Genomic DNA, 24998 nt, shown 5'->3' with positions numbered 1-24998 from the left:
CAGTGCCGGATGTCACCGGTGCACGTGTTGACTCACAATGGGGTTCTTTCGTCGTCTTAACAGAAAGAATAGTGTTGCATGCAGTGCTGTTCCTTTTGTCAAATCTGAAGGAGTTTGCAACGGAGAATCTGAACGGAGCCTCAAATGCAAAAGTGAAAATAGCCTAAGAGCAATTTCCAAAGAAATAGAAAATAGAAATAGAAAATGTATCAGATTTGCGAAGAATAACTTTTTTTTTTTTTTTTTTTATGCTACCAGATTTTACAACAGGAAGTTCCTAAGGAAGATCCTTTGAAGTTCCATTTTTTGGCCAAATTTTACCCAGAAAATGTATCTGAAGAGCTGTTTCAGGACATAACACAGCATCTGTTTTTTCTCCAGGTAATTTATATAGCTCAGTCTCATTTGTGTAAGTGTTTATCGAGGAAAAATTTATCAGATAATAAATGTATGTCTAAACTTCAAAGTATAGGTTCACTCACTTGCTCAGCACCATCTTCTATGTCATAAATGAAATAACAAAATTTATTAATTGCAGCATAGCAGTCAGGCAGGGTGTGGTCTGGACCGCCCCCTAACTGCGTTCTAACAGCTATAAGGGGGTTGTCCAGACTACATAGCCAGACTGCAATCAACAGAGTTAAGTCTGGATTTACATCATAAAATAATACAGAAGCTTCACTACTCTGTCACTTGTAAAGTCGAAAATATCTTTTGACTATCTTATTTATCGTGTCTCACACGTCAATTTAAATAATACACCTTGAGATAAACGTTGTGAGTCCTTTATTGCAATTTCACTAAATAATCTAGCGCATGGCCTCTCGATCTTTTTCTGCTAGGACCTCATCAACCAGATGACTGGGCCTTCAGTGGTTGAAGTCCATGGCAAAAAAAAACAAAAACATTGCTGAAGTTCTTTTCATTTTGTCTTCTCAACCCAGTGTAACATTAAAATAAGCCCAATATTCTTTGTGGTTCTCTTTATGTAAAATTTTATGAACCAAATGTTCAACATATTTGTATGGAATCCTGTGGATTCATAAGATGTATTACGTCTTGGTTCAATAAAAACTTTTATTTAAAAAAAAAATAAGCCCAATATTAGTTAGTTATGTAGCTAAACCAGAGATTGATGCAGCCAGAAAAAGAACTTGGGAGCACTTCTGTTCTAATGCTTTCCAACTAGACCTTACTAATAACTGGGGGCTCCTCACTGGTTCAGAAGCACTGCTCTAGAGTTATCTTTGACATGGAATAGTTCTTTTTATTATGTGATACTTCCTTATTGTGTATATTTATGTCTAATGCATTTAGTTGACTGAGCAATATAGATAAATATTATGCTATCACTAATGTTCCTTCTATGGTTCTTCTTGGGACACTATTCAGTAGATCTTTAAAGTTACACTGTACTTGGTAAGTAACTGTCCCACTTTTTTCTCCCAACTCCCCCTTTCTTTTATTTGCATACGGAATATTACAAATCTGTGTTATACAGATCCATAATATAGCAACCATAATCTGGGCCCAAACCCATACTTTACCTCGGTATATGTCCTATTTTATGTGGAGGGACATGGTTTGTTTTTCCACAAGAAAAAAATAGTAGCATGCTCCACTGCATGCTGTATTATGGAGCTATTCTCTAGAAGCATTGTCCGTGTCCCTTATTACCTAACCATTCTGTCTAACTACACCACCACAAAGAGTTAACCAATTCTTTCCAAATCAACACAGATTGGCCTACTTTACATTTACTAGGTAATGGTCAAACTTTTGTAAATGAGCTGTTGGCAAAATATGCCACAGATTTTCTCTATCTTAAATCTAATACATTTATCATGCCGTTTATGCCAGGTTTTGGCATTAAACTGCGACAAAAAAAAGTTGCAAATGGCAATGTGCAACAAATTTGCAATAAAATTTGGAAAGTGAGAAGAAAAGTCAGTATGGTCTACAAAGAGATGTAGTTTTAGTTACATTTGTTAAATAGAAAGCTTGAAATTATGCAAATTTAAAGAGGCTCTGTCACCACATTGTAAGTGCCCTATCTCCTACATAAGGAGATGGGCGCTGTAATGTAGGTGACAGTAATGCTTTTTATTTAGAAAAATTATCTATTTTAAACCACTTTATGAGCGATTTTTAGCTTTATGCTAATGAGTTTCTTAATGCCCAAGTGGGCGTTTGTACAGAGGAGTGTATGACGCTGACCAATCAGCGTCATGCACTCCTCTCCATTCATTTACACAGCAGCATCGCGTTCTTACTAGAACACGATGTGCTGCCACATACACAGACATTAACGTTAATCAAGTGTCCTGATAATGAATATACATGCGAGATTACAATGTAAACGAGATTTCGTTTCCCTTGATGGAAATCTCACACAAAAGACTCAGAAGTGTCAGGATTCTGAATACATATGATGTCCAGGCTGGGGGTCATGTATATTCATTATCAGGACACTTGATTAACGTTATTGTGTGTGTATGTGGCAGCACATCGTGTTCTGGTAAGAACGCGATGCTGTGTAAATGAATGGAGAGGAGTGCATGAGGCTGATTGGTCAACGTCATACACTCCCCTGTACAACGCCCACTTGGTCTAAAGTAAAAAATACGCCCACTTGGGCATTAAGCAACTCATTAGCATAAATCTAAAATCGCTAATAAAGTGGTAAAAATAGATAGTTTTTTCAATAAAAAGCATTACTGTCATCTACATTATAGCGCCGATCTCCTTATGTAGGAGATAGGGCACTTATAATGTGGTGACGGAGCCTCTTTAACTGTTTTACAGCAGACATAGATTTGGTTTTATGCCTCTCGGACAGTACAAATGCACTGAAGTTATTAAGAAGCTTGTGTCTTTTTATAAATCTGGTAATAATGCTCCTTTACTAAGACTGGTATAAGATACACCAGTCTTCAGAAATTTGGGCCAATCTGTTTAATTGGGCCACTTTGCATTATTGGCTTAGCGGGCAGTTTTTCTAGGCTGTTTTGCATCCTTTCCGTTCTGGGCTGTGTTTCAGTTAACGTTTTGCATCAGGTTTTTTTTACCCTGTCTGTATTAAAAACGGATGAATTTCATTTGTCAATTTATTTCTTTTTGACACATGTTTCCCTCTGTAGATAATGCCACACACTGCCCTCTGTAGATACTGCCCCTGTACACACGTGATATAACCACGTAAAAAAATCGGCCGTGTGAATAGCCCCATTTGGCGTCTATTGTTTCTACTGTGGCCGTGTGACGGGCGGTCAAAGAACGGCTGTCATGCGGCCGAGAATCCCTGGCGTGTGAATTGGGCTTAAATCTCAATGTAGTTTCACACAAATATAAAAGCAATATTTTAATTCCCAGGAAACAAGATAGCAAATTGAGACTTGTTTTGAGTGGGAGTGTGTCATCTCAATGCTGGAAGCAATAGACTTGTCCAGGCACATGAGGATTCTAAGTAAAAAACATAGTTTGTTTTTGACACGAGGAGTCAGTTTGATAGCATTTAGCATGGTTTTAAATTAAAGTTACGCTTACAATAAAAAAGTGTTCAAAGGGGTATTCCCTTCTCAGACGTTTATGGCATATCCCACAGCATTCACTCCTATGGGAAACCGCGTAGCACAGCGATCCATCTCCGGCCATCTATCTGCACAGTCCACAGCTGGATGTAGAGGCCTGCAACCACCTCCTCAGACGGGGATGGGTCAGGGGATCCCAAATCTCAAGATAGATGCAGGTCCCTGTGGATATGCCATAAGTGCCTGAGATAGAGCGACCGATACTAAAGGGGTATTCCTATCTACAACTCTCAAAGAAATAGGCAGTGCTCCATGAAATTTAAGTAAATAAAGTATCACTTGCTCATTTAAATTGCATGGAATGCTGCCTATTTCTTTGAGAGTTGTCTATTAAAATGGGCTGGAGGTCGAGGTCCTGAGGCACGCACCCTTTGGCTACTTCTGTATAGTTTTCCTTTCCTTAGTGCTGCGTTCTTTCTATTTATTTATCTCGTATCTATAATCTATCTTAAAATGGAATTTAAAAAACTTAAAGCAAAACTCTGAGGCTGTGTCCAAATTTGTGTTCGTTCTTTTCCGACAGGTTTCTGGTGCATTTTAAAGGTCAGAATAGTACTGTGTGCTGTGCTATTTTATCCAATAAAAAAACCAGACCCATTCTAAGTAAATTGGAGTAAAAAATCAGATTGTAACTAATCATAACACATCTGTCTTGGATCCTATAAAAACAGACCATAACACCAGTGTCGATCGTCCCAGCAGATTTGACGAGAAGAATAGCGACATCAAAATAATGGAAATATGATGGAACCCATTGTAAGTCAATGGGGTCTGTCACGCGCTGGTGGTATCTGTAGTACGACCGATCCAGTTGTGTCTGGGTTTCGGTTACAAACAAAAACCACTACACAAGTATAAACCTAATAACCATAATCTCACCTATTGCTTGTTCATTTTTCTGCCTGCTCAGAAATGCATTATATTTTATGAAACAAATAAGTATATACTGACTGAGAAGTTCAATCCAGCACTGGAAGCAACAATCCTTTTGCTCCCGGTCTAATGCTGGGGTGGAAGTGTGGAATTGCTGGTCTATCAAAATCCACAGATATCTGCATGTATCACCCTTTTACCACAGCAACTCCGTCGTCACAAATTGGCAGACCACATAAAATTACAGAGTGGGGTCGCTCAGTGCTGAGGCGCACAATGCCAAGACCGCTGGACTCTATAGCAGTGGAAACGTGTTCTGTGGAGTGATGAATCACATTTTTCTATCTGGCAGTCTAATGGACCAGTCTGGGTTTGGTGAATGCCAGGAGAACATTACCTGCCTGACTTCGTTGTGCCAACTGTAAAGTTTGGTGGAGAACAGATAAGTTTATAGGGTCGTTTTTTCAGGGGTTGTCCAAGGACCTCTAGTTCTAGTGGAGGGAAATCTTAATGCTTCAGCATTCCAAAACATTTTGGACAATTGTATGCTTCCAACTTTGTGGGAACAGTTTTGGGAAGGCCCTTTTCTGTACCAGAATGACTGTGCACAAAGCAATGTCCTTAAATCCATGGTTGGGGAAGTTCGGTGTGCAAGAACTGGACTGGCCCACACAGAGCTCTGACCTCAACCCTATCGAACACCTTTAGGATGAACTAGAACAAAGAACATCAGTGTCTGGCCTCATAAATGATCTTCTGTATGAACGGGCAAAAATTCCCACAGACACACTCCAAACTTTAGTAGAAAGCCTTCCCAGAAATATCAAAGCTCCTGTAGGTATAATGTGTACGTGTCCCAATACTTTTGTACGTACGTACGTACGTGTGTGTGTGTGTGTGTGTGTGTGTGTGTATATATGTATATATATATATATATATATATATATATATATATATATATATATGTGTGTATGTATATATTAAAAAGGAAAGCATCACAGCTCCAGTAGTGGTGGGTGCAAATCCTGTCGAGCTTGACAAACATCCCAGTAAGCTGGATCGAAACGTTGCCTGCCTGTGGGGTAAATAAACGCACCTCTTTTTTTTCATCCACTGCTTTGGAGTGCTGCCTTAATTCTTCTGTAGCTGTGCTGCTTTCCTATTGTTTCTGCACACACATACACACTATAATGTCCTTCTCAATTAATTAAATTTTTGATATTCTAATTATTTCAGTAATTCAATTCAAAAAGTGAAACTCCTTATATAGATTCATTACACACAGAGTGATCTATTTCCAGCTTTTTTTTCTTTTAATGTTGATGATTATGGCTAACCGTTATTGAAAGCCAAAAATTTAGTCTCAGAAAATTTGACTATTGGGTAAAAGCTGAAGATTGTAGACTCAGGCTGGGTTCACACAACCTATTTTCAGACGTAAACGAGGCGTATTATGCCTCGTTTTACGTCTGAAAATAGGGCTACAATACGTCGGCAAACATCTGCCCATTCATTTGAATGGGTTTGCCGACGTATTGTGCAGACAACCTGTAATTTACGCGTCGTCGTTTGACAGCTGTCAAACGACGACGCGTAAATTGACTGCCTCGGCAAAGAAGTGCAGGGCACTTCTTTGCAACGTAATTTGAGCCGTTCTTCATTGAACTCAATGAAGAGCAGCTCAAGATATACGAGCGTCACAGAGGCCTCGTATATTTCGAGGAGGAGCATTTACGGCTGAAACGACGCAGCTGTTTTCTTCTGAAAACAGGCTGTTATTTCATCCGTAAATGCCTGCTATCGTGTGAACATACCCTCATGGTCTAACACTAATCAGCTAATCCACACAAAACACTGTTTCCTAAAGCCTTTAATAGGACTGGTCTGTTGCTCAGTGGTCTAAAGTCCTGTTTTTAGATGAAAGTAAACTTTGCATTTCATTTGGAAATCTCGGTCCCAGAGTCTGGAGGAAGAGTGGAGAGGCATCAATCCAAGTTGCTTGCGGTCCAGTGTGAAGTTTCCACAGTCAGTGAAGGTTTGGGGAGCCATATCATCTGCTGGTGTTGGTCCACTGTGTTATATCAAGTCCAGAGTCAACGCAGCCGTCTGCCAGGAAATTTTAGCGCGCTTCATGTCTCCCACTGCTGACAAGCTTTAAGGAGATGCGGATTTCATTTTCCAGCAGGACTTGGCACCTGCCCACACTGCCAAAAGTACAAATACCTGGTTTAACCCCTTCCTGACATTTTGTAAGTATACGACATGGAAAGCCAGTGCTTCCCGCAAAATGTCATATACTTACGACAAATGCATGGCACCCGCTCAGAAGCTGAGTCGGTGCCATCATCCCCCGGATGTCAGCTGTATCTGACAGCTGACATCCTGCTGTAACCGCGGGGACTGAAGTTGGCTTCGATCCCTGCCATTAACCCCTTAAATGCAGCAGTCAAAAGCGATCGCTGCATTTAAGGTGTTTGCAACTCATTGACACCCCAGCAATGAAATATCTGGGGTATCGGTGACTGCAATGGCAACCGGAGGCCTAATACTGGCCTCCCGGTGTGCCTAGCACAGATAACTTCCAGCCCCCCGCCCAGAGGCGTGGCCTGAAAGGCTTCCGTAGCCGCTGGCAAGATGGTGCCAGCTCAGGAGATGAGCTGGCATCATCAGCGGTGGATATCGGCTGTATGTTATAGCTGACATCCACCTGTAATGGCAGGAACTGGAGCTAGCTCCGATCCCTGCCATTAACCCCTCAGATGCAGCGATCGGATGCGATCGCTGCATCTTTGTGTTTGCTAGCAGATCGCCAGCTGTGCCTTGCAATCGCACGACTGCCGACTGCTTTTATGACACCAGGAGACCGAACAATGGCCTCCTGTTTGCCATTACAGAAGCCGATTAGGCCACGCTCGGAGGCGAAGCCTAATCGGCTTGCGTGAAAGACTGATAGATCTAATACATTGCACTACGTAGGTAGTGCAATGTATTAGAAAAAAAATCTGACTGTTGGACCCTGAAACCCCCTAGTGGGACTAAAGTAAAGTGGGAAAAAAAGTGAAAAAAAAAGTTGTAAAAAATATAATAAGTTTTAAGTAATAAAATAAAACACAATCGCCCTTTTTCCCTTATCAAGTCCTTTTTATTATTGAAAAAAAAAAAACCTTACATATTTGGTATCACCGCGACCGTAGCAGCCTGAGCTATAAAAATATTATGTTATTTATTCCACGCGGTGAATGGCGTAAAAAATGCCCGAATTTCTAGTTTTTGGTCACTTTGCCTTACAAAAATTGAAATAAAAAGTGATCAAAAAGTCATATCTATCCAAAAATGGTGCCTATAAAAACTAAAGCTTGTCTTGCAAAAAACAAGCCCTCATATAGCTTAGTCGACGAAAAATTAAAAAAGTTATGGTTCTCACAACATGGCGACAGAAAGAATACATTTTTACAAAAGTTATTTTATTGTGCAAAAAGTTGTAAAACATAAAAAAGTGCTATAAAATAGGTATCGCCGGAATCGTACTGACCCGCAGAATAAAAGTAATGTAATTTATAACGCATGGTGAACGCTGCATAAAAAACCCCTAAAAAAAACTATGCCAGAATTGCTGTTTTTTGGTCACCTTGCCTCTCAAAAAATAGGATAAAAAGTGATCAAAAAGTGGCATGTACCTCAAAATGGTACCAATAATAACTACAGCTCGTCCTGCAAAAGAACAGCCCTCATACCACTATGTCTATGAAAAAATAAAATTAGTTAAGTCTTCCATAAGTCAGGAAATAAAAAATAGGCGGTTGTGCAGATCACAGGGGAACATTTAGTCTGTTTAAGAGGCGATTTATCGGGGCCCTAAAATTAGGGAACCAGGAAGGGGAGGGCCCAAACATATCTGCTAGAAGCGAGGGTGCCCGTATTATACCATGACAACACTTCCTAGCAAAATTCCCCAAACTGCAATGGTGCGGAGTGTGGACCAAAAGGCGAATAAGTAAAGACACCATTTATCAGTACGACACCGGCCTGTGCAGAAATGATTGCTTCACAGCGTAACACACATCTATGGATTATTTAATTGTTTACCCCATTATTATACCACCTAACTATGACCCTGATGTACTATGCCCGGCTTACATATGCTCCCACATTATAAACGGAAACACCAGTATTACTGAAACAAAACTACTACCAAGCAAAATCTACACTTCAAAAGCCAAATGGTGCTCCCACCCATCTGAGCCCTATAGCGTGCCTAAGCAGCAGTTTACTTCCACATACAGTGAAGGAAATAAGTATTTGATCCCTTGCTGATTTTGTAAGTTTGCTCACTGTCAAAGACATGAACAGTCTAGAATTTTTAGGCTAGGTTAGTTTTACCAGTGAGAGATTATATAAAAAAAAACAAAACAGAAAATCACATTGTCAAAATTATATATATTTATTTGCATTGTGCACAGAGAAATAAGTATTTGATCCCTTTGGCAAACAAGACTTAATACTTGGTGGCAAGCACAGCAGTCAGACTTTTTTTGTAGTTGATGAGGTTTGCACACATGTTAGATGGAATTTTGGCCCACTCCTCTTGGCAGATCATCTGTAAATCATTACGATTTCGAGGCTGTCGCTTGGCAACTCGGATCTTCAACTCCCTCCATAAGTTTTCGATGGGATTAAGGTCTGGAGACTGGCTAGGCCACTCCATGACCTTAATGTGCTTCTTTTTGAGCCACTCCTTTGTTGCCTTGGCTGTATGTTTTGGGTCATTGTCGTGCTGCAAGACCCAGCCACGAGCCATTTTTAATGTCCTGGTGGAGGGAAGGAGGTTGTCACTCAGGATTTGACGTTACATGGCTCCATCCATTCTCCCATTGATGCGGTGAAGTAGTCCTGTGCCCTTAGCAGAGAAACACCCCCAAAACATAATGTTTCCACCTCCATGCTTGACAGTGGGGACGGTGTTCTTTGGGTCATAGGCAGCATTTCTCTTCCTCCAAACACGGCGAGTTGAGTTAATGCCAAAGAGCTCAATTTTAGTCTCATCTGACCACAGCACCTTCTGCCAATCACTCTCAGAATCATCCAGATGTTCATTTGCAAACTTCAGACGGGCCTGTACATGTGCCTTCTTGAGCAGGGGGACCTTGCGGGCACTGCAGGATTTTAATCCATTACGGCGTAATGTGTACCAATGGTTTTCTTGGTGACTGTGGTCCCAGCTGCCTTGACATCATTAACAAGTTCTCCCGTGTAGTTTTCGGCTGAGCTCTCACCTTCCTTAGGATCAAGGATACCCCACGAGGTGAGATTTTGCATGGAGCCCCAGATCGATGTCGATTGACAGTCATTTTGTATGTCTTCCATTTTCTTACTATTGCACCAACAGTTGTCCCCTTCTCACCCAGCGTCTTACTTATGGTTTTGTAGCCCATTCCAGCCTTGTGCACGTCTATGATCTTGTCCCTGACATCCTTAGAAAGCTCTTTGGTCTTGCCCATGTTGTAGAGGTTAGAGTCAGACTGGTTAAGGGCATGACCACACGTGGCGGATTTCCTCCGCAACTGTCCGCATCAATGCCGCACAGAATCTGCGTTGCAGATTCTGCTGCGGATCTGCACAAAATGTGCAGAAAATTGATGCGGACTAGCTGCTGCGGACTGCGGTAAAAGTACTTCCCTTCTCCCTATTCAGTGCAGGATAGAGAGAAGGGACAGCACTTTCCCTTGTGAAAGTCAAAGAAATTCATACTTACCGCCCGTTGTCTTGGTGACGCGTCCCTCCTTCGGCATCCAGCCCGATCTCCCTGGATGACGCGGCAGTCCATGTGACCGCTGCAGCCTGTTATTAGCCTGTGATTGGCTGTAGCCGTCACTTAGACTGAAACGTCATCCTGGGAGGCCGGACTGGAGACAGAAGCAGGGAGTTCTCGGTAAGTATGAACTTCATTTTTTTTTACAGATACATGTTTATTGGGATCGGTAGTCGCTGTCCCGGGTGCAGAAACAGTTACTGCCGATCGCTGAACTCTTTCAGCACCCTGGACAGTGACTATTTACTGACGTCTCCTAGCAACGCTCCCGTCATTACGGGAGCCCCATTGACTTCCTCAGTCTGGCTGTAGACCTAGAAATACATAGGTCCAGCCAGAATGAAGAAATGTCAAGTTAAAAAAGCAAGACGGATCCGCAGCACACATAACATGTGCATGACAGCTGCGGACTTCATTGCGGAAATTAGAATCTCCATTGAAGTCAATGGAGAAATTCCGCCATGAGTCCGCCACTGCTCCGCAACAGACAGAGCATGCTGCGGACACCAAATTCCGCTCCGCAGCCTATGCTCCGCAGCAGAATTTTACGCCTCGTCTAAACGAACACTGCTAAATTAAAGTGTAAGTCAATGGACAAACGGCTCCGCTGCGGATTAACGCTGCGGAGTGTCCGCAGCGGAATTTAAGTGAAATTCCGCCACGTGTGAACCCAGCCTAATTGAGTCTGTGGACAGGAGTCTTTTATACAGGTGACCATTTAAGACAGCTGTCTTTAATGCAGGCACCAAGTTGATTTGGAGCGTGTAACTGGTCTGGAGGAGGCTGAACTCTTGATGGTTGGTAGGGGATCAAGTACTTATTTCTCTGTGCACAATGCAAATGTATATAATTTTGACTATGTGATTTTCAGTTTTTTTTTAAATATAATCTATCTCTCACTGGTAAAATTAACCTAGCCTAAAAATTCTAGACTGTTCATGTCTTTGACAGTGGGCAAACTTACAAAATCAGCAAGGGATCAAATACTTATTTCCTTCACTGTATATGGCACCACCATACCCGGGAGAACCCTTTTAACAATTTTTGGGGTGTGTGTCTACAGTGGCATAAGCTGGGCACAACATACTTGCCACTGAATTGGCATATCTGGGGAAAAATGATAATTTTTACTTTGCACCATATGCAGCGCATTTATTTATGGAAAAGACCTGTGGGGTGAAAATGCTACACCCCTTAATAAATGCCTTGAGGGGTGTAATTTCTAAAATGGGGTCACTTCTGAGGGGTTTCTTTTTATTATTTCCCATCTGAGCCTCTGCAATTGTGAACCAATTCCGTGTAAATCGCCAAATTAGGCCTCAATTTCACATGGTATTCTCTCACTACTGAGCCCTGTCACATGTCCAGGCAAAAGATTAGGGCCCCATGTAGGGTGATTCTAAAACCGGGACGCACAGCATAATAATTCGAGAGCTGTCTTATTATGGTGGCACAAGCTGGGCACCACATATTGGCATATCTATTGAAAAATCCCATTTTCACTCTGCAATATCGAGTGCACACTAATTTATGCAAAACACCTGTGGGGTTAACATGCTTTCCAAAATGGGTCACTTTTGGGTTGGTTTCCACCGTTTTGGTCCCACAGGGGTTTTGCAAATGCTACATAGCGACCAGAAACCAATTCAGCAAAATCTGTACTCCGAAAGCCAAATGCCACTCCTTCCCTTCTGAGCCCTGCCGTGTGCCCAAAAATGGGTTTATAACCACATATGGGTTATTGCCATACTCGGGAGAAATTGCTCAACAAATGTTGGGGTTCTTTTTCTGCTTTTTATTTTTTGAGAAAATGAAAAATTTTGTGCTAAAGCTACGACTTATTGGAAAAATTTTTTTTTTTAATTTTCACTGCCCAATTCAAATAAAATCTATGAAACCGCTGTGGGGTCAAAATGCTCACTACACCCTAGATTAATTCCTTAAGGGGTGTAGTATCACAAATGGAGCCCCTTTTGGGTAGTTTCCACTGTACTGGTACCTTAGGGGCTTTGCAAAAGCAACATGGTGCCAAGGAACCAATCCAGCAAAATCTGTGCTCCAAAAGCCAAATGCCACTCCTTCTCTTCTGTTCCTTGCTAAACAGCAGTTTATGACCACATATAGGGTATTTCCGTACTCCAGAGAAGTTGCTTTATAAATGTTGGGGTTCTTTTATTCCTTTTATTTGTTGAGAAAATGAAAAATTTTGAGCTAAAACTACGTCTTATTGAAGAAAAAGGATTTTTATTTTCACTACCCAATTCTAATAAGTTCTATGAAACACCTGTGGGGTCAAAATGATCACTACATCCATAGATGAATTACTCAAGGGGTGTAGTTTCCAAAATGGAGTCCCTTTTTGGGTGTTTTCATTGTTCAGGAGCTCTGCAAATGTGACATGGCCTCCGCAAACCATTCCTGCTCAATTTAAGCTCCAAAAGCCAAATGGCGCTCTCTCCCTTCTAAACCCCGGCGTATTTCCAAACAGCCATTTATTACCACATATGGGGTATTGTTTTACTCGGGAGAAATTGCTTTTACAAATTTTGCAGTGCATTTTCTCCTTTTAGTCCTTGTGTAAATGAGAAAAACTTAGCTAAACCTACATTTTCTTTGAAAGAATGTAGATTTTCATTTTCACGGCCTACTTCCAATAATTTCTGCAGTAAACCTGTAGGGTCAAAATTCTCACTTTTACCTAGATAATTTCCTTAAGGGGTGTAGTTTCCCAAATGGGGTCACTTTTGGGGGATTTCCACTGTTTTGGCACCGCAAGAGCCCTTCAAACCCGACATGGGGCCTAAAATATATTTTAATAAAAAGGAGGCCCAATATCCTCTAGGTACTCCTTTGCTTCTGAGGACGGTGCTTCAGTCCATTAGCACACTAGGGCCACATGTGGGATATTTCCTAAAACTGCAGAACCTGAGCAATAAATATTGAGTTGCGTTTCTCTGGTAAAACTTTGTGTTGCAGAAATTCATTTTTAAACAATTTTTTTTGTAACAACAAAAAATAAAATTTGTAAATGTCACCTCCACTTTGGTTTAATTCCTGTGAAACGTCTAAATGGTTAAGAAACTTTCTGAATGCTGTTTTGAATACTTTGAGGGGTGAAGTTTTTAAAATAGGGTGACTTTTTGAAGGTTTCTAATATAGAAGTCCCTAAAAGCCACTTCACAACTGAACTGGCCCCTGTAAAAATAGCCTTTTGAAATTTTCTGAAATTACTGCTAAAGTTCTAAGCCTTGTAACGTCCTAGAAAAATAAAAGGACGTTCAAAAAACAATGCCAATCTAAAGTAGACATATGGGGGATGTTAATTAGCAACAATTTTGTGTGGTATAACTGCCTGTCTTTCAAGCAGATACATTTAAATTTAGAAAAATGTTTCACTAAATTTTGGTGTTTTTCACATTTAAAGAGGCTCTGTCACCAGATTTTGCAACCCCTACCTGCTATTGCAGCAGATCGGCGCTGCAATGTAGATTACAGTAACGTTTTTATTTTTTAAAAAACGAGCATTTTTGGCCAAGTTATGACCATTTTTGTATTTATGCAAATGAGGCTTGCAAAAGTACAACTGGGCGTGTTGAAAAGTAAAAGTCCAAGTGGGCGTGTATTATGTGCGTACATCGGGGCGTGTTTACTACTTTTACTAGCTGGGCTTTCTGACGAGAAGTATCATCCACTTCTCTTCAGAACGCCCAGCTTCTGGCAGTGCAGACACAGCCGTGTTCTCGAGAGATCACGCTGTGACGTCACTTCCCCAGGTCCTGCATCGTGTCAGACGAGCGAGGACACATCGGCACCAGATGATTCTGCAGCAGCATCGGCGTTTGCAGGTAAATCGATGTAGCTACTTACCTGCAAACGCTGATGCTGCTGCAGAATCAACTGTAGCCTCTGGTGCCGATGTGTCCTCGCTCGTCTGACACGATGCAGGACCTGGGGCAGGAAGTGAGTGACGTCACAGCGTGATCTCTCGAGAACACGGCTGTGTCTGCACTGCCAGAAGCTGGGCGTTCTGAAGAGAAGTGGATGATACTTCTCATCAGAACGCCCAGCTAGTAAAAGTAGTAAAAACGCCCCGATGTACGCACATAATACACGCCCACTTGGACTTTTACTTTTCAACACGCCCAGTTGTACTTTTGCAAGCCTCATTTGCATAAATACAAAAATGGCCATAACTTGGCCAAAAATGCTCGTTTTTTAAAAATAAAAACGTTCCTGTAATCTACATTGCAGCGCCGATCTGCTGCAATAGCAGATAGGGGTTGCAAAATCTGGTGACAGAGCCTCTTTAAATACTGAATGTATCGAGCAAATTTTGCCAGTAACAAAGTCCAATGTGTCACGAGAAAACAATCTCAGAATCGCTTGGATAGGTGAAAGCATTCCGAAATTATTACCACATAAATTGAAACATGTCAGATTTGAAAAATGAGGCTCTGTCAGTAAGGTCAAAAGTGGCTAAAGAGGGAAGGGGTTAATAACCACAGTATCACTGTGCTTGATTGGCCAGCAAACTCGCCTGACCTAAACCCCATAGAGAATCTATGGGGTATTGTCAAGAGGAAGATGAGAGACACCAGACCCAACAATGCAGACGAGCTGAAGGCCGCTATCAAAGCAACCTGGGCTTCCATAACACCTCAGCAGTGCCACAGGCTGATCGCCTCCATGCCACGCCGCATCGATGCAGTAATTCATGCAAAATGTGCCCCGATCAAGTATTGAGTTCATATACTGTACATTTGAGTAGGCCAACATTTCGGTATTAAAATTCATTTTTGAAATTAGACATCTATAATATTCTAATTTTCTGAGATACAAAATTTTCGGTTTTCATTAACGGTTAGCCATAATCTTCAACATTAAAAGAAAAAAATGCTGTGAGCTCATTGTTTGCTCGTGTCTTCTATCAGACTACTTCTACAGTCTATAACGTAGAAAGGCAAACCGTGGAGGAGGGCGGCACAGCGGATACTAGCAGACGGACAACCAGTGAATCAGCGAAAGGGTCATGATCACCTATGGCTCATTAATGTTCGTGGTCTGATCCCATTGCAGAGATACTGTAAGGCACCATGCACACGACCGTAAAAAACTGACCCATTGAATGCGGACACCTTTCTGTATCGCTACGGATGAGTGCCTGTGCCGCAGAACTGTGCTGGGAATTATGGAGCATGTCCGTTCTTGGTCCGCAATTGCATCACGGACTCCTCCATAGAAGTCCATGGTGGAAGCCAAAATTGCGGATGACTATGGAGGTGTGTCCGCAAATACAAATAGCCATCCGCAAATACAGAAGTGTTGCTAAGCGACACAAAGGGGATTTCCCATCAACCAGGCCTCTTCTTTTGCAGATCCGTATATATGGATGCAGTACGGACCGTACCATTCAGCAGAAATGGGTACATTGCTGTTTGACTATAAAGCCATACGGAACCGTATTTACGGTCATTGTTTGCGGATACCGTCGTGTGCATGGGGCCTAACACAAATTGCTGAAATGGCAGGGGCCTCTTTCTGCCGGATATTACACCTTGACACACGGCAAAACTTATTCAGAAATAGTTTGAGGAAAATGACTGTGTTGAAGGACTTGGCAGGGGCGGATCCAGGTTTGGAATCTAGGGGGGCGAACCTCTAAAAAAAAATTACCCCCTGACTCCTAAATAAATTCAGTCCTCCGACTAGACACCTTAAATACTTAGAACCCCTAAATACAGTACCTAGACCAGAGCCAATAATGTATTCAGATAAATAAATTCTGACACCAGACCCCTAAATAAATTCAGACCAGAACCAAAAATGTATTCCGACCCGAGACCAGACACCAAAATTACTTCAGACCCCAGACCAGACCATTAAATTACTTCAGATACCAGAAAATACAGACCTCGGACCAGAGCCCTAAATTACTTCAGGACCCAGACCAGACCCTAAAATGACTTCAGAGCCCAGATCAGATCCCTAAATAAATTCAGACCACCAGATCCGTTTCTGTAATTACTTCAGAACCCAAACCAGACCCCTAAATGCTTCAGACAGCCTAAATACAAACCCCAGATCAGACTCCTAAATAAATGTAGGCCCCATAAATAGAGCCCCAAGCAGACCCCAAATTACTACAGACCCCAGACCGGACACCTAAATTACTTCTGACACCCTAAACACAAAGCCAGATCAGACCCCTAAATAAATTTAGAACTTCTAAATTTAGTCACACCCCAGATCAGATCCCTAAATTAATTCAGACCCCCCCAAATTAATTCAGACCCCAGACCAGACCTCTAAATTACTTTAGACCCCATAAATACAGAGCCCTAGACAGACCCCTAAATAACTTTAGACCCTAGACCAGAACTTTAAATGAATTGACGCCCCCTAAATTTAGTAACACCCCAGATCAGACCCCAAATAATAATAATGTAAAGTCCATGCCTCGACGGGTCAGAGCTGTTTTGGCAGTATGAGGGGGACCTACACAATATTAAGCAGGTGTTTTTGATGTTATGGCTGAATGGTGTAAATTAAACAAGTGCAGTTCTAAAACTAATTCTAATACAGTTAGGCCGGATTTACATGAGCGTGTGCGTTTTGCGCGCGCAAAAGGTACTTGACAACATCTCCGTGTGTCAGCTGCTTATGATGCGTGGCTGCGTGATTTTCGCGCAGCCGCCATCATTATGTCACTGTTTGTAAACAGAAAAGCACGTGGTGCTTTTCTGTTTTCATTCATACTTTTTACTGCTGTTGCACGAATCACGCTCGTCACACGGAAGTGCTTCCGTGTGCTTCGTGTGACTTTTACGCACCCATTGACAATGGGTGCGTGATGCGCGAACAACCCACAAATATAGGACATGTGAGTTTTACGCAGCGGACTCACGCTGCGTGAAACTCACGGACAGTCTGCATGGCCCCATAGACTAACATAGGTCCGTGCGAGGCGCGTGAAAATCATGCACGTTGCACGGACGTATATCACGTTCGTCTAAATAAGCCCTCCGTGTCTGTATTTGTGTACTGTTTTGATTTTTCTGGAACTGATCTGCGTTGTTTGCTTACTCATTGTTTCCTTTGTAGAAAGTAACGTTATTAATGCCAAACAAGGCAGTGAATGGACACAAACCAGCATGGAGACCCTGCAGCGTTAAGGACATCTTAAAGAGGCTCTGTCACCAGATTTTGCAACCCCTATCTCCTATTGCAGCAGATCGGCGCTGCAATGTAGATAAGAGTAACGTTTTTTGTTTTTTTAAAACGAGCATTTTTGGCCAAGTTATGACCATTTTTATATTTATGCAAATGAGGCTTTCTAAAGTACAACTGGGCGTGTATTGTGTATGTACATCTGGGCGTTTTTACTTCTTTTACTAGCTGGGCGTTGTGAATAGAAGTGTATGATGCTGACGAATCAGCATCATCCACTTCTCTTCACAACGCCCAGCTTCTGGCAGTGCACAGACACACAGCGTGTTCTCGAGAGATCACGCTGTGACGTCACTTCCTGCCCCAGGTCCTGCATCGTGTCGGACGAGCGAGGACAAATCGGCACCAGAGGCTACAGTTGATTCTGCAGCAGCATCAGCGTTTGCAGGTAAGTAGCTACATCGACTTACCTGCAAACGCCGATGCTGCTGCAGAATCTACTGTAGCCTCTGGTGCCGATGTGTCCTCGCTCGTCCGACACGATGCAGGACCTGGGGCAGGAAGTGATGTCACAGCGTGATCTCTCGAGAACACGCTGTGTGTATGTGCACTGCCAGAAGCTGGGTGGTAACGAAGAGAAGTGGATGATGCTGATTCGTCAGCATCATACACTTCTATTCCTAACGCCCAGCTAGTAAAAGAAGTAAAAACGCCCCGATGTACGCACATAATACACGCCCAGTTGTACTTTAACTTTAAACACGCCCAGTTGTACTTTAGAAAGCCTCATTTGCATAAATATAAAAATGGTCATAACTTGGCCAAAAATGCTTGTTTTAAAATAAACAAAAAACGTTACTCTTATCTACATTGCAGCGCCGATCTGCTGCAATAGGAGATAGGGGTTGCAAAATCTGGTGACAGAGCCTCTTTAACCAGATCCTATACTCTTTAGATAAAATACTGTTTTGCTCTCTCTCACCCGAGTGCCAAAAAACTGCAGAGTGCCACATGAAAAAGTGCACACGGATGCAGTCTATCGCAAGCCCTCTCCAAAAGGAGAAGGGCTGCCACAAACCTTCCCCAACTCTCAGCTAGAAGGCCATACAAGAGTGGGGGATCAATGGCCTCCCTTTGCCAAAGCTTAGGGAGAGCCCGTCTTGCTCCTGGCATCCACCTAGGCAGCCACCCCACTGTCCACCAGGGGCCAAAGTCTAGGTTCAGCTCCCCCAGGAGGGGAAGCCAGGGTTGCAGGGGGGTGATGAACCTGATTGCCACACCCACCCCCCAGACTATGTTGGAGCTACTATATATAAGCTAAGGCAAATAATTAAGCTTTCATTCAGAGAAGCATGTGTCATTTTTACCATCAATTTGTTTTTTATATTATGCAATGCTTGAAGGATGATATTAAATAATGCAGAACTTTCTATAAATTGATCGGATTTATCATGGTTCTGAGGATTGGGAGAGGCCTATATAGTCTGGATATGGTTTATGAACACAGTGTAATTACCTTTTTAATAAAAATCTGTATCCATTTTATGGCTCGGCGTTCATCACCGTGGTTGTACTCTACATGAGCTGCTAATGAGCCATAAAATGGCTGCTAATATTTGACAGTAAATTGGAAATAGCATTTGTGCGTGTTAACTGAAGACTAATTTAGCGTCTCTAAAAGCTAATGATAAATTGAAAGTGTCTACGTCATGCAGAACTTATTACTCCTTCAGAGGCATTTCTATTGTTCATTTTCAATAGGAACTTCAATACTTGACCATAAAATTTACCTTTTAATATATATATATATGTGTGTGTGTGGTAGTTATGCTCACAATGGGAAGTACAAAAAAAACTTGCGTAAGTACATGATATACCGGCATATGTATATAATTAAGTATTCTGACAATTGAACAATTGAATGTTTTTATGCCATAGCGCAGACTAGCTACTTTTGTCTACACCATTTTTCTGTTTCAAAACACTGAAACTAGAGCATATGTTCACCTTTGAACACCACTTTACGTCAGAGCCTAGGAGCTTACTGCACTCCTATATATGCATGTAAACTGTTGCATACTTTAAAGGCATAGGTTTGGCACTACCGTTCAAATGTGTATGTCGAACATAGAGCCCGAAGGGGATGTAACAGAGCCTTATTTTGCAGGATGGCTCTTGGGCCCCCTCAATCTCTACACCACCTACAGTTATGTCTCTCTTATCTATTTTCTACATAAGAGTTGAGTAACTTTGTATCTTCAATGCGTTTCTTATCCTTTTAAGATCTTGTATAGTCCGTATGATAGTCCAGAGTTGCAGCAACAATTCTGCTGGCTGCTATTGGTAACCCTAAGTGTAACTTCACACATAATGAATGACACCGTCTTTATTACCTACATCAAATATTTCCCAGCGCCTGGTTATAAAGAGGACGCTTCCCAGAATGCAAATCACCTGAATATAACCCATCACCCATATTATACCTCTACTATTTTAATTTATAAACCATCCTATTATAAACGGTTGCCTCCTTCTTCCATCCCCATATCTATTCCATAATCTCTGTAATACACACTTCTGCCATTGGTGCATGTTATCCATACTTTATTTATTTTCAGTTTACAAAATGTTTTCAAAGCTTGTTCCATAATTCACTATGTGTTTGCAATTGTGCATTGCTCCATTTAATCTAAAATAAAAAATAACGCAAAATTGCAAATAGTTCTGATGAACAGCCTCTGAATTTTCTATGTATACAGCTCCTTTGCAGATCTATGTGTCTCTATAAGATAAAAAAAACCCTGTATAATCTGATCATGCAGTCATATGTACCTCTCTTCTATCTGCCCCTCTCTTACGGTCTGTAGGTTAACAAGATGCAGGGATCAGAGAGAACAGAGTAACATATTACTGAGGCCTCAGACTGTACATAGGGTTTATTTGACGTATATAACCATGAAGAGACACTGGTCTGTATAGAAGCTGTATATACAAAACGGTAGCATATTTTTAATCGTTTAAAGTCTATAGTAAAATTCGAGAATTTCTACATACAACGTATTTTGGTGGTCTGTGGCTTTTTAATCAAAACACCGCATATTGAAGAAAGGTTTTATCAGGCGTTCAAGAACACATTGAAAATGGTTGTAAAAAATCTCGCTATTACAAAATGCCACTAAAAACGCCGTAAAAAATAGGCATTTTTTGCCTGTGTTTTAAAAGGCAACAAAAAAAAAAACACTGTGTGAAGAGGGAATAATACTGTCATTAATGATCCGTTTTAATATTAACTTCTAATTGCCCTCCTACCTCCCATCTGAGGCCCCATGCACAAGACCGTAAAAAACCTCAGTTTTTGTGGACCACAATTGCGGTCCGCAAAAACGGAGCCATTCACTTTCATTGAACGCTGACACCTTTCCGTAGCGCTACGGAAGGGTGTCCATGACGTGGAAATGTTCCGGGAATTATGGAACATGTCCGTTCTGTTGCATTTTGCGGGCCGTGCTCCCATACTTTGTATGTGAGCACGGCCCGAAAATGCGGCTGTCAGTCGGCGGCCAGCCGTGCCCACAATCGCGGGCCGTGATTGTGGGCACGGTCGTGTGCATGGGGCCTTAGTGTCTTGTGGGTCCTTTTTTTTCTTTCTCATCTTCAATACTTGGCATAGACATGTGCACATTTGGTGGATTTACAGTTTTCTTGTTTTATTCTAGGTTAAAAATCAGATACTGGATGAAGAAATTATTTGCTCTCCGGAGGCATCTGTTCTTTTAGCTTCATATGCTGTCCAAGCCAAGGTGAGCACATTTATTGCTATGACTGGAGTCTATAGCACTAGCAGTTGTCGAGTGTCCACATTAAATCCTGGAAAATGTTTGCATTCTGCAAATGTGAGATTGGTCCTTTACACTTTTTTTTTTCCTTTATTCCCTAGTATTGTAAGAGAATCAATATTCAGTATCACTGTACACAGATTGGAATCACTTTATATAAGGAGCATACTTTAATATACGTTGAGAAAAATTGTTTGCCTGCCGGCAAAAAAAGCCCTGTTTGCCAACTAGAAATTGAAAATAATAAAGTATTTAATAGGTTTTGCAATAAGACAGACTACATATAGTTAAAATCAAGGTCCATTGCTGACTGCAATCAGCTTAGTGCAGAGTACAAGAGCCTGAGGCTGCGGCTGCAGCACGCAGCACCAGATCTCACGTTAATTCTAATAGTCAGCAGGACACGTGTTAAAATTCAAGGTGGAAGCCCCCCCGACATGTTTCGCTACGATGTAGCGTCTTCAAGGGTATCAGGGCTAATTACAGCGCGCGGCGAGATGGCCCTGTTTAAATGTGAAAACAGAATTGCTCCACATGTTCTATTGATTGGCCTACGGCCAATCACAAAAAGAACAAAGGACGAGCCCCCTGTTCAATGACGTACATACTACACCACCAATTAGCAGTCAGTCTGTGCGACCAATGAGGACATAGCAGAGCACGCATGCGCATTAGAGCAAAAACGGGTAATAGAATTATTTGCCGTGGATATCTTCAGTTCAAGTCGGCGCGCATGCGTGGTGGGAGAAGGTAAGGTGATAGAAAGATTCCCAAATGTCAGAGAACTGACAAGATATCAATATTAGTAATTGAGGTAGTGGGAGATCAGTGGAGCTAGTTACTGATAATGACATAGTGAGTTGTGTCAGGCGGAGGAGGCCGGTGAGCAGCGAAGCTGAGACACCATGCCCACTGCGCCTAGGAAAATACAATGCCAAATATTAACGTATATTGACAGAGATCAGATAGCCATCTATAAAGTAACGTCCACCGGAATGATGGACAGGCCAATGTGTCAATTCCAAATGTTAGTCTAAACTATGCAAGGCAGTTAGTGCTTACTGTCTGTAGTTATTAAGTCAATTAGTAAAACCTACATGTCAAAAGACACATAAGTGAGGTTTCATAACGGGAGGATCAATATTTGAGACAAAAAAGAGACACTAAGACCACAGTGGTCGGGGATATAAATAATCTGCTACTGGAATATATTCACAGTGGCCTATGGTTCTAGTAACAGTGTCGTGGTCACATATAGGGTTCATAGAAACGCTGTATAGGTGAATCCCTCATTCAGACCTCCTGGACTGAGGGATCCTAGACGATGGATCCAGCGTGCCTCCTCTTGCAATAGTTTACGGTCCAAATTACCAGCTCTAGGGCCGAGTTTTACCTTCGTGATACCCCAAAATTGTAGCGAGCAAATATCTCCATCATGAACATTCCGTATATGTCTGGATAGGGATGTATCTTCCTTATTGTTTATGGTGCTTAGATGTTTAGATATTCTCCTCCTTAGTTCCTGTATGGTCTTACCCACATAGAACTTGGGACAGGGACATTTAGCGATATAAACAACCCCCTTACTCTGACAATTAATGAATTGTCTGACCTGGTATATTCTGTTATCGACTGGATTGGTAAATTGTTTGGTAGTGGGCATTAGATGACAAAAGGAACAGCGGCCACAAGAGTGAGAACCTGTGACCGATGTCTTTAACCAATTCTTAGATGCAGTGATGGGTCCAGTATGATGGCTATGCACCAAGTAGTCACGTAAATTCCTACCTCTACGGTACGTGATAGAAGGGACAGAAGGTACGACTCCCTGGAGGTCAGGGTCAGACAGGAGAATCGGCCAGTGGCGATCCAGGATCTCACGAACCTGTTGTGAGCCGGTGTCAAAAGTACCTATGCATCTAATGCTGGCTGAGCCACCAGACTGACCAGCAATAATTGGGTGATGTATGGTTGCAGATTTGTGTTCGTACAATAATTCTTTTCTGTCGGTAGCTCTAGCCCTGGCATAGGCTTTATGTAGCCATTTTCTCAGATAGCCACGAGCCAAAAATTTAGTAAATAGGCCATTGCACTCCAATTCGAAAGCCTCCTCATCGGAACAGTTCCGTTTAGCACGGAGATATTGTCCGATAGGAATTCCCTTTTTGACGGCAGGAGGATGATAACTCTCTCAATGCAACAGGCTATTAGTCGCCGTGGATTTACGTGAGATGTCAGTATGGACACCACCAACAGGGTCCAAGGAGATTTTAAGGTCCAAAAAAGTAATTTCTTTTTGGTGAATTACATGAGTGAATTGCATACCAATATGATTAGTGTTGAGTGCGTGCATGAAATCATAAAAAGTGTTAATGTCACCATCCCACAGGAGGAGAATATCATCAATATATCTCCCCCAGAATAGGATGTGACAAGTGTAAGTGGCCAGTGTGTCAGTGAAGACCATGGTATCTTCCCACCAGCCCAAGAATAAATTTGCGTATGTGGGTGCACAGATGGTGCCCATTGCCGTTCCTTTAATTTGCTGATAAAATTTGTGATCAAATAAGAAGTAATTGTGTGTCAAAAGAAAACGAAGTAGTGATAGAAGGAATTGATTGTGAGTGTGGAATTGAATTCCCTTGGTACCCAAGAAGTGTGCAACTGCTGTGAGTCCAAATTGGTGCTGAATATTGGTGTAAAGTGACTCGACATCGATACTAGCTATGAAAGTGGAGGGAGTGACATGTATCTCCTGGATCCTGTTGATGGTGTCCTTTGTGTCCCTTAGGTAGGAGGGGAGAGAGGTGACAAATGGTGAAAGAATCTCATTCAGGTACATGCTTATGCCCTGGGTGAGACTGTCATTGCCAGATACAATTGGTCTACCTGGTATTGGATGTAACATCTTATGGATCTTAGGTAAAGCGTAGAATGTTGCTAGCGTAGGGGTGGGATTGTAGATCCGTTCGTATTCCTCATTGCTGATCATTTTTTGTATCTTAGCTGTATTAAGTAATATGTGTAGTTCGTTTAGAAATAGATCAGTAGGATTTTTGTCCAAAATCGAATACGTAGTGATGTCATCCAGTAATCTATGAACCATGGCCACATACTCGTCCCGGTTCATGATCACAATATTGCCCCCCTTATCAGAGGGTTTAATGGTGATATCTTGGTTATCGCGTAATTCATCCAATGCTATTCTTTCCATTGCACTAAGGTTAGAGAGTGCTTTCTTTTTGTCTGGTCTGATTTTTTTCAAGTCAGCACATACCAGCTTAACAAAAACATCCAAGTGGGCATATTGTGAAAAAGGTGGAGTAAGTTTGGATTTCGGACGCATTGACGAGAAAGGACCTACTGCCGCAATGGGTCCAAATTCATTCTCATATAAGAGACTTTCAAGGTCTAAGAGTGTGTTACGTTCAGTTCTATCACTGTCCCCCAAGTTGATGGTGTTATTTTTGAAATATTTGTGTAAAGCTATTTTTCTGGCAAATAGATTAACGTCCTTAGTCCAAGTAAACTCATCAAAAAGTGGAGTGGGAGTAAAGGACAAGCCTTTACATAAGTGTAAGTTGTGAATTACTCAAATTAATCGAGGAGACATTAAACACTTGCATTTGATCACTGGTAGTTTGTGTTAGAGACGTAGATGGTACTGTTACTAGCCCAGATTCCATCGAGGGTTCGTGATTCCTAAAAAAGGAAAAGTATTTG

At 41.8% G+C, this 24998-nt stretch overlaps 1 protein-coding gene across 2 annotated transcripts in view; it reads left to right on the top strand.

The window, feature by feature from the left end:
• The window catches only part of LOC142740985 (merlin-like), a 76121-nt gene that overhangs the window by 6197 nt on the left and 44926 nt on the right, over positions 1 to 24998 (top strand). For both annotated transcript variants that reach the window (XM_075850387.1, XM_075850388.1), the window contains exons 3-4: positions 259 to 381; positions 21156 to 21239. In XM_075850387.1, the coding sequence (XP_075706502.1) occupies positions 259 to 381; positions 21156 to 21239 (207 nt within the window). The remainder of the gene's footprint in view (positions 1 to 258; positions 382 to 21155; positions 21240 to 24998) is intronic.

The sequence above is a fragment of the Rhinoderma darwinii genome, chromosome 2, assembly GCF_050947455.1.
Source record: "Rhinoderma darwinii isolate aRhiDar2 chromosome 2, aRhiDar2.hap1, whole genome shotgun sequence".
Lineage (NCBI taxonomy): Eukaryota > Metazoa > Chordata > Amphibia > Anura > Rhinodermatidae > Rhinoderma > Rhinoderma darwinii.
This window is presented reverse-complemented; position numbering and strand designations above follow the sequence as displayed.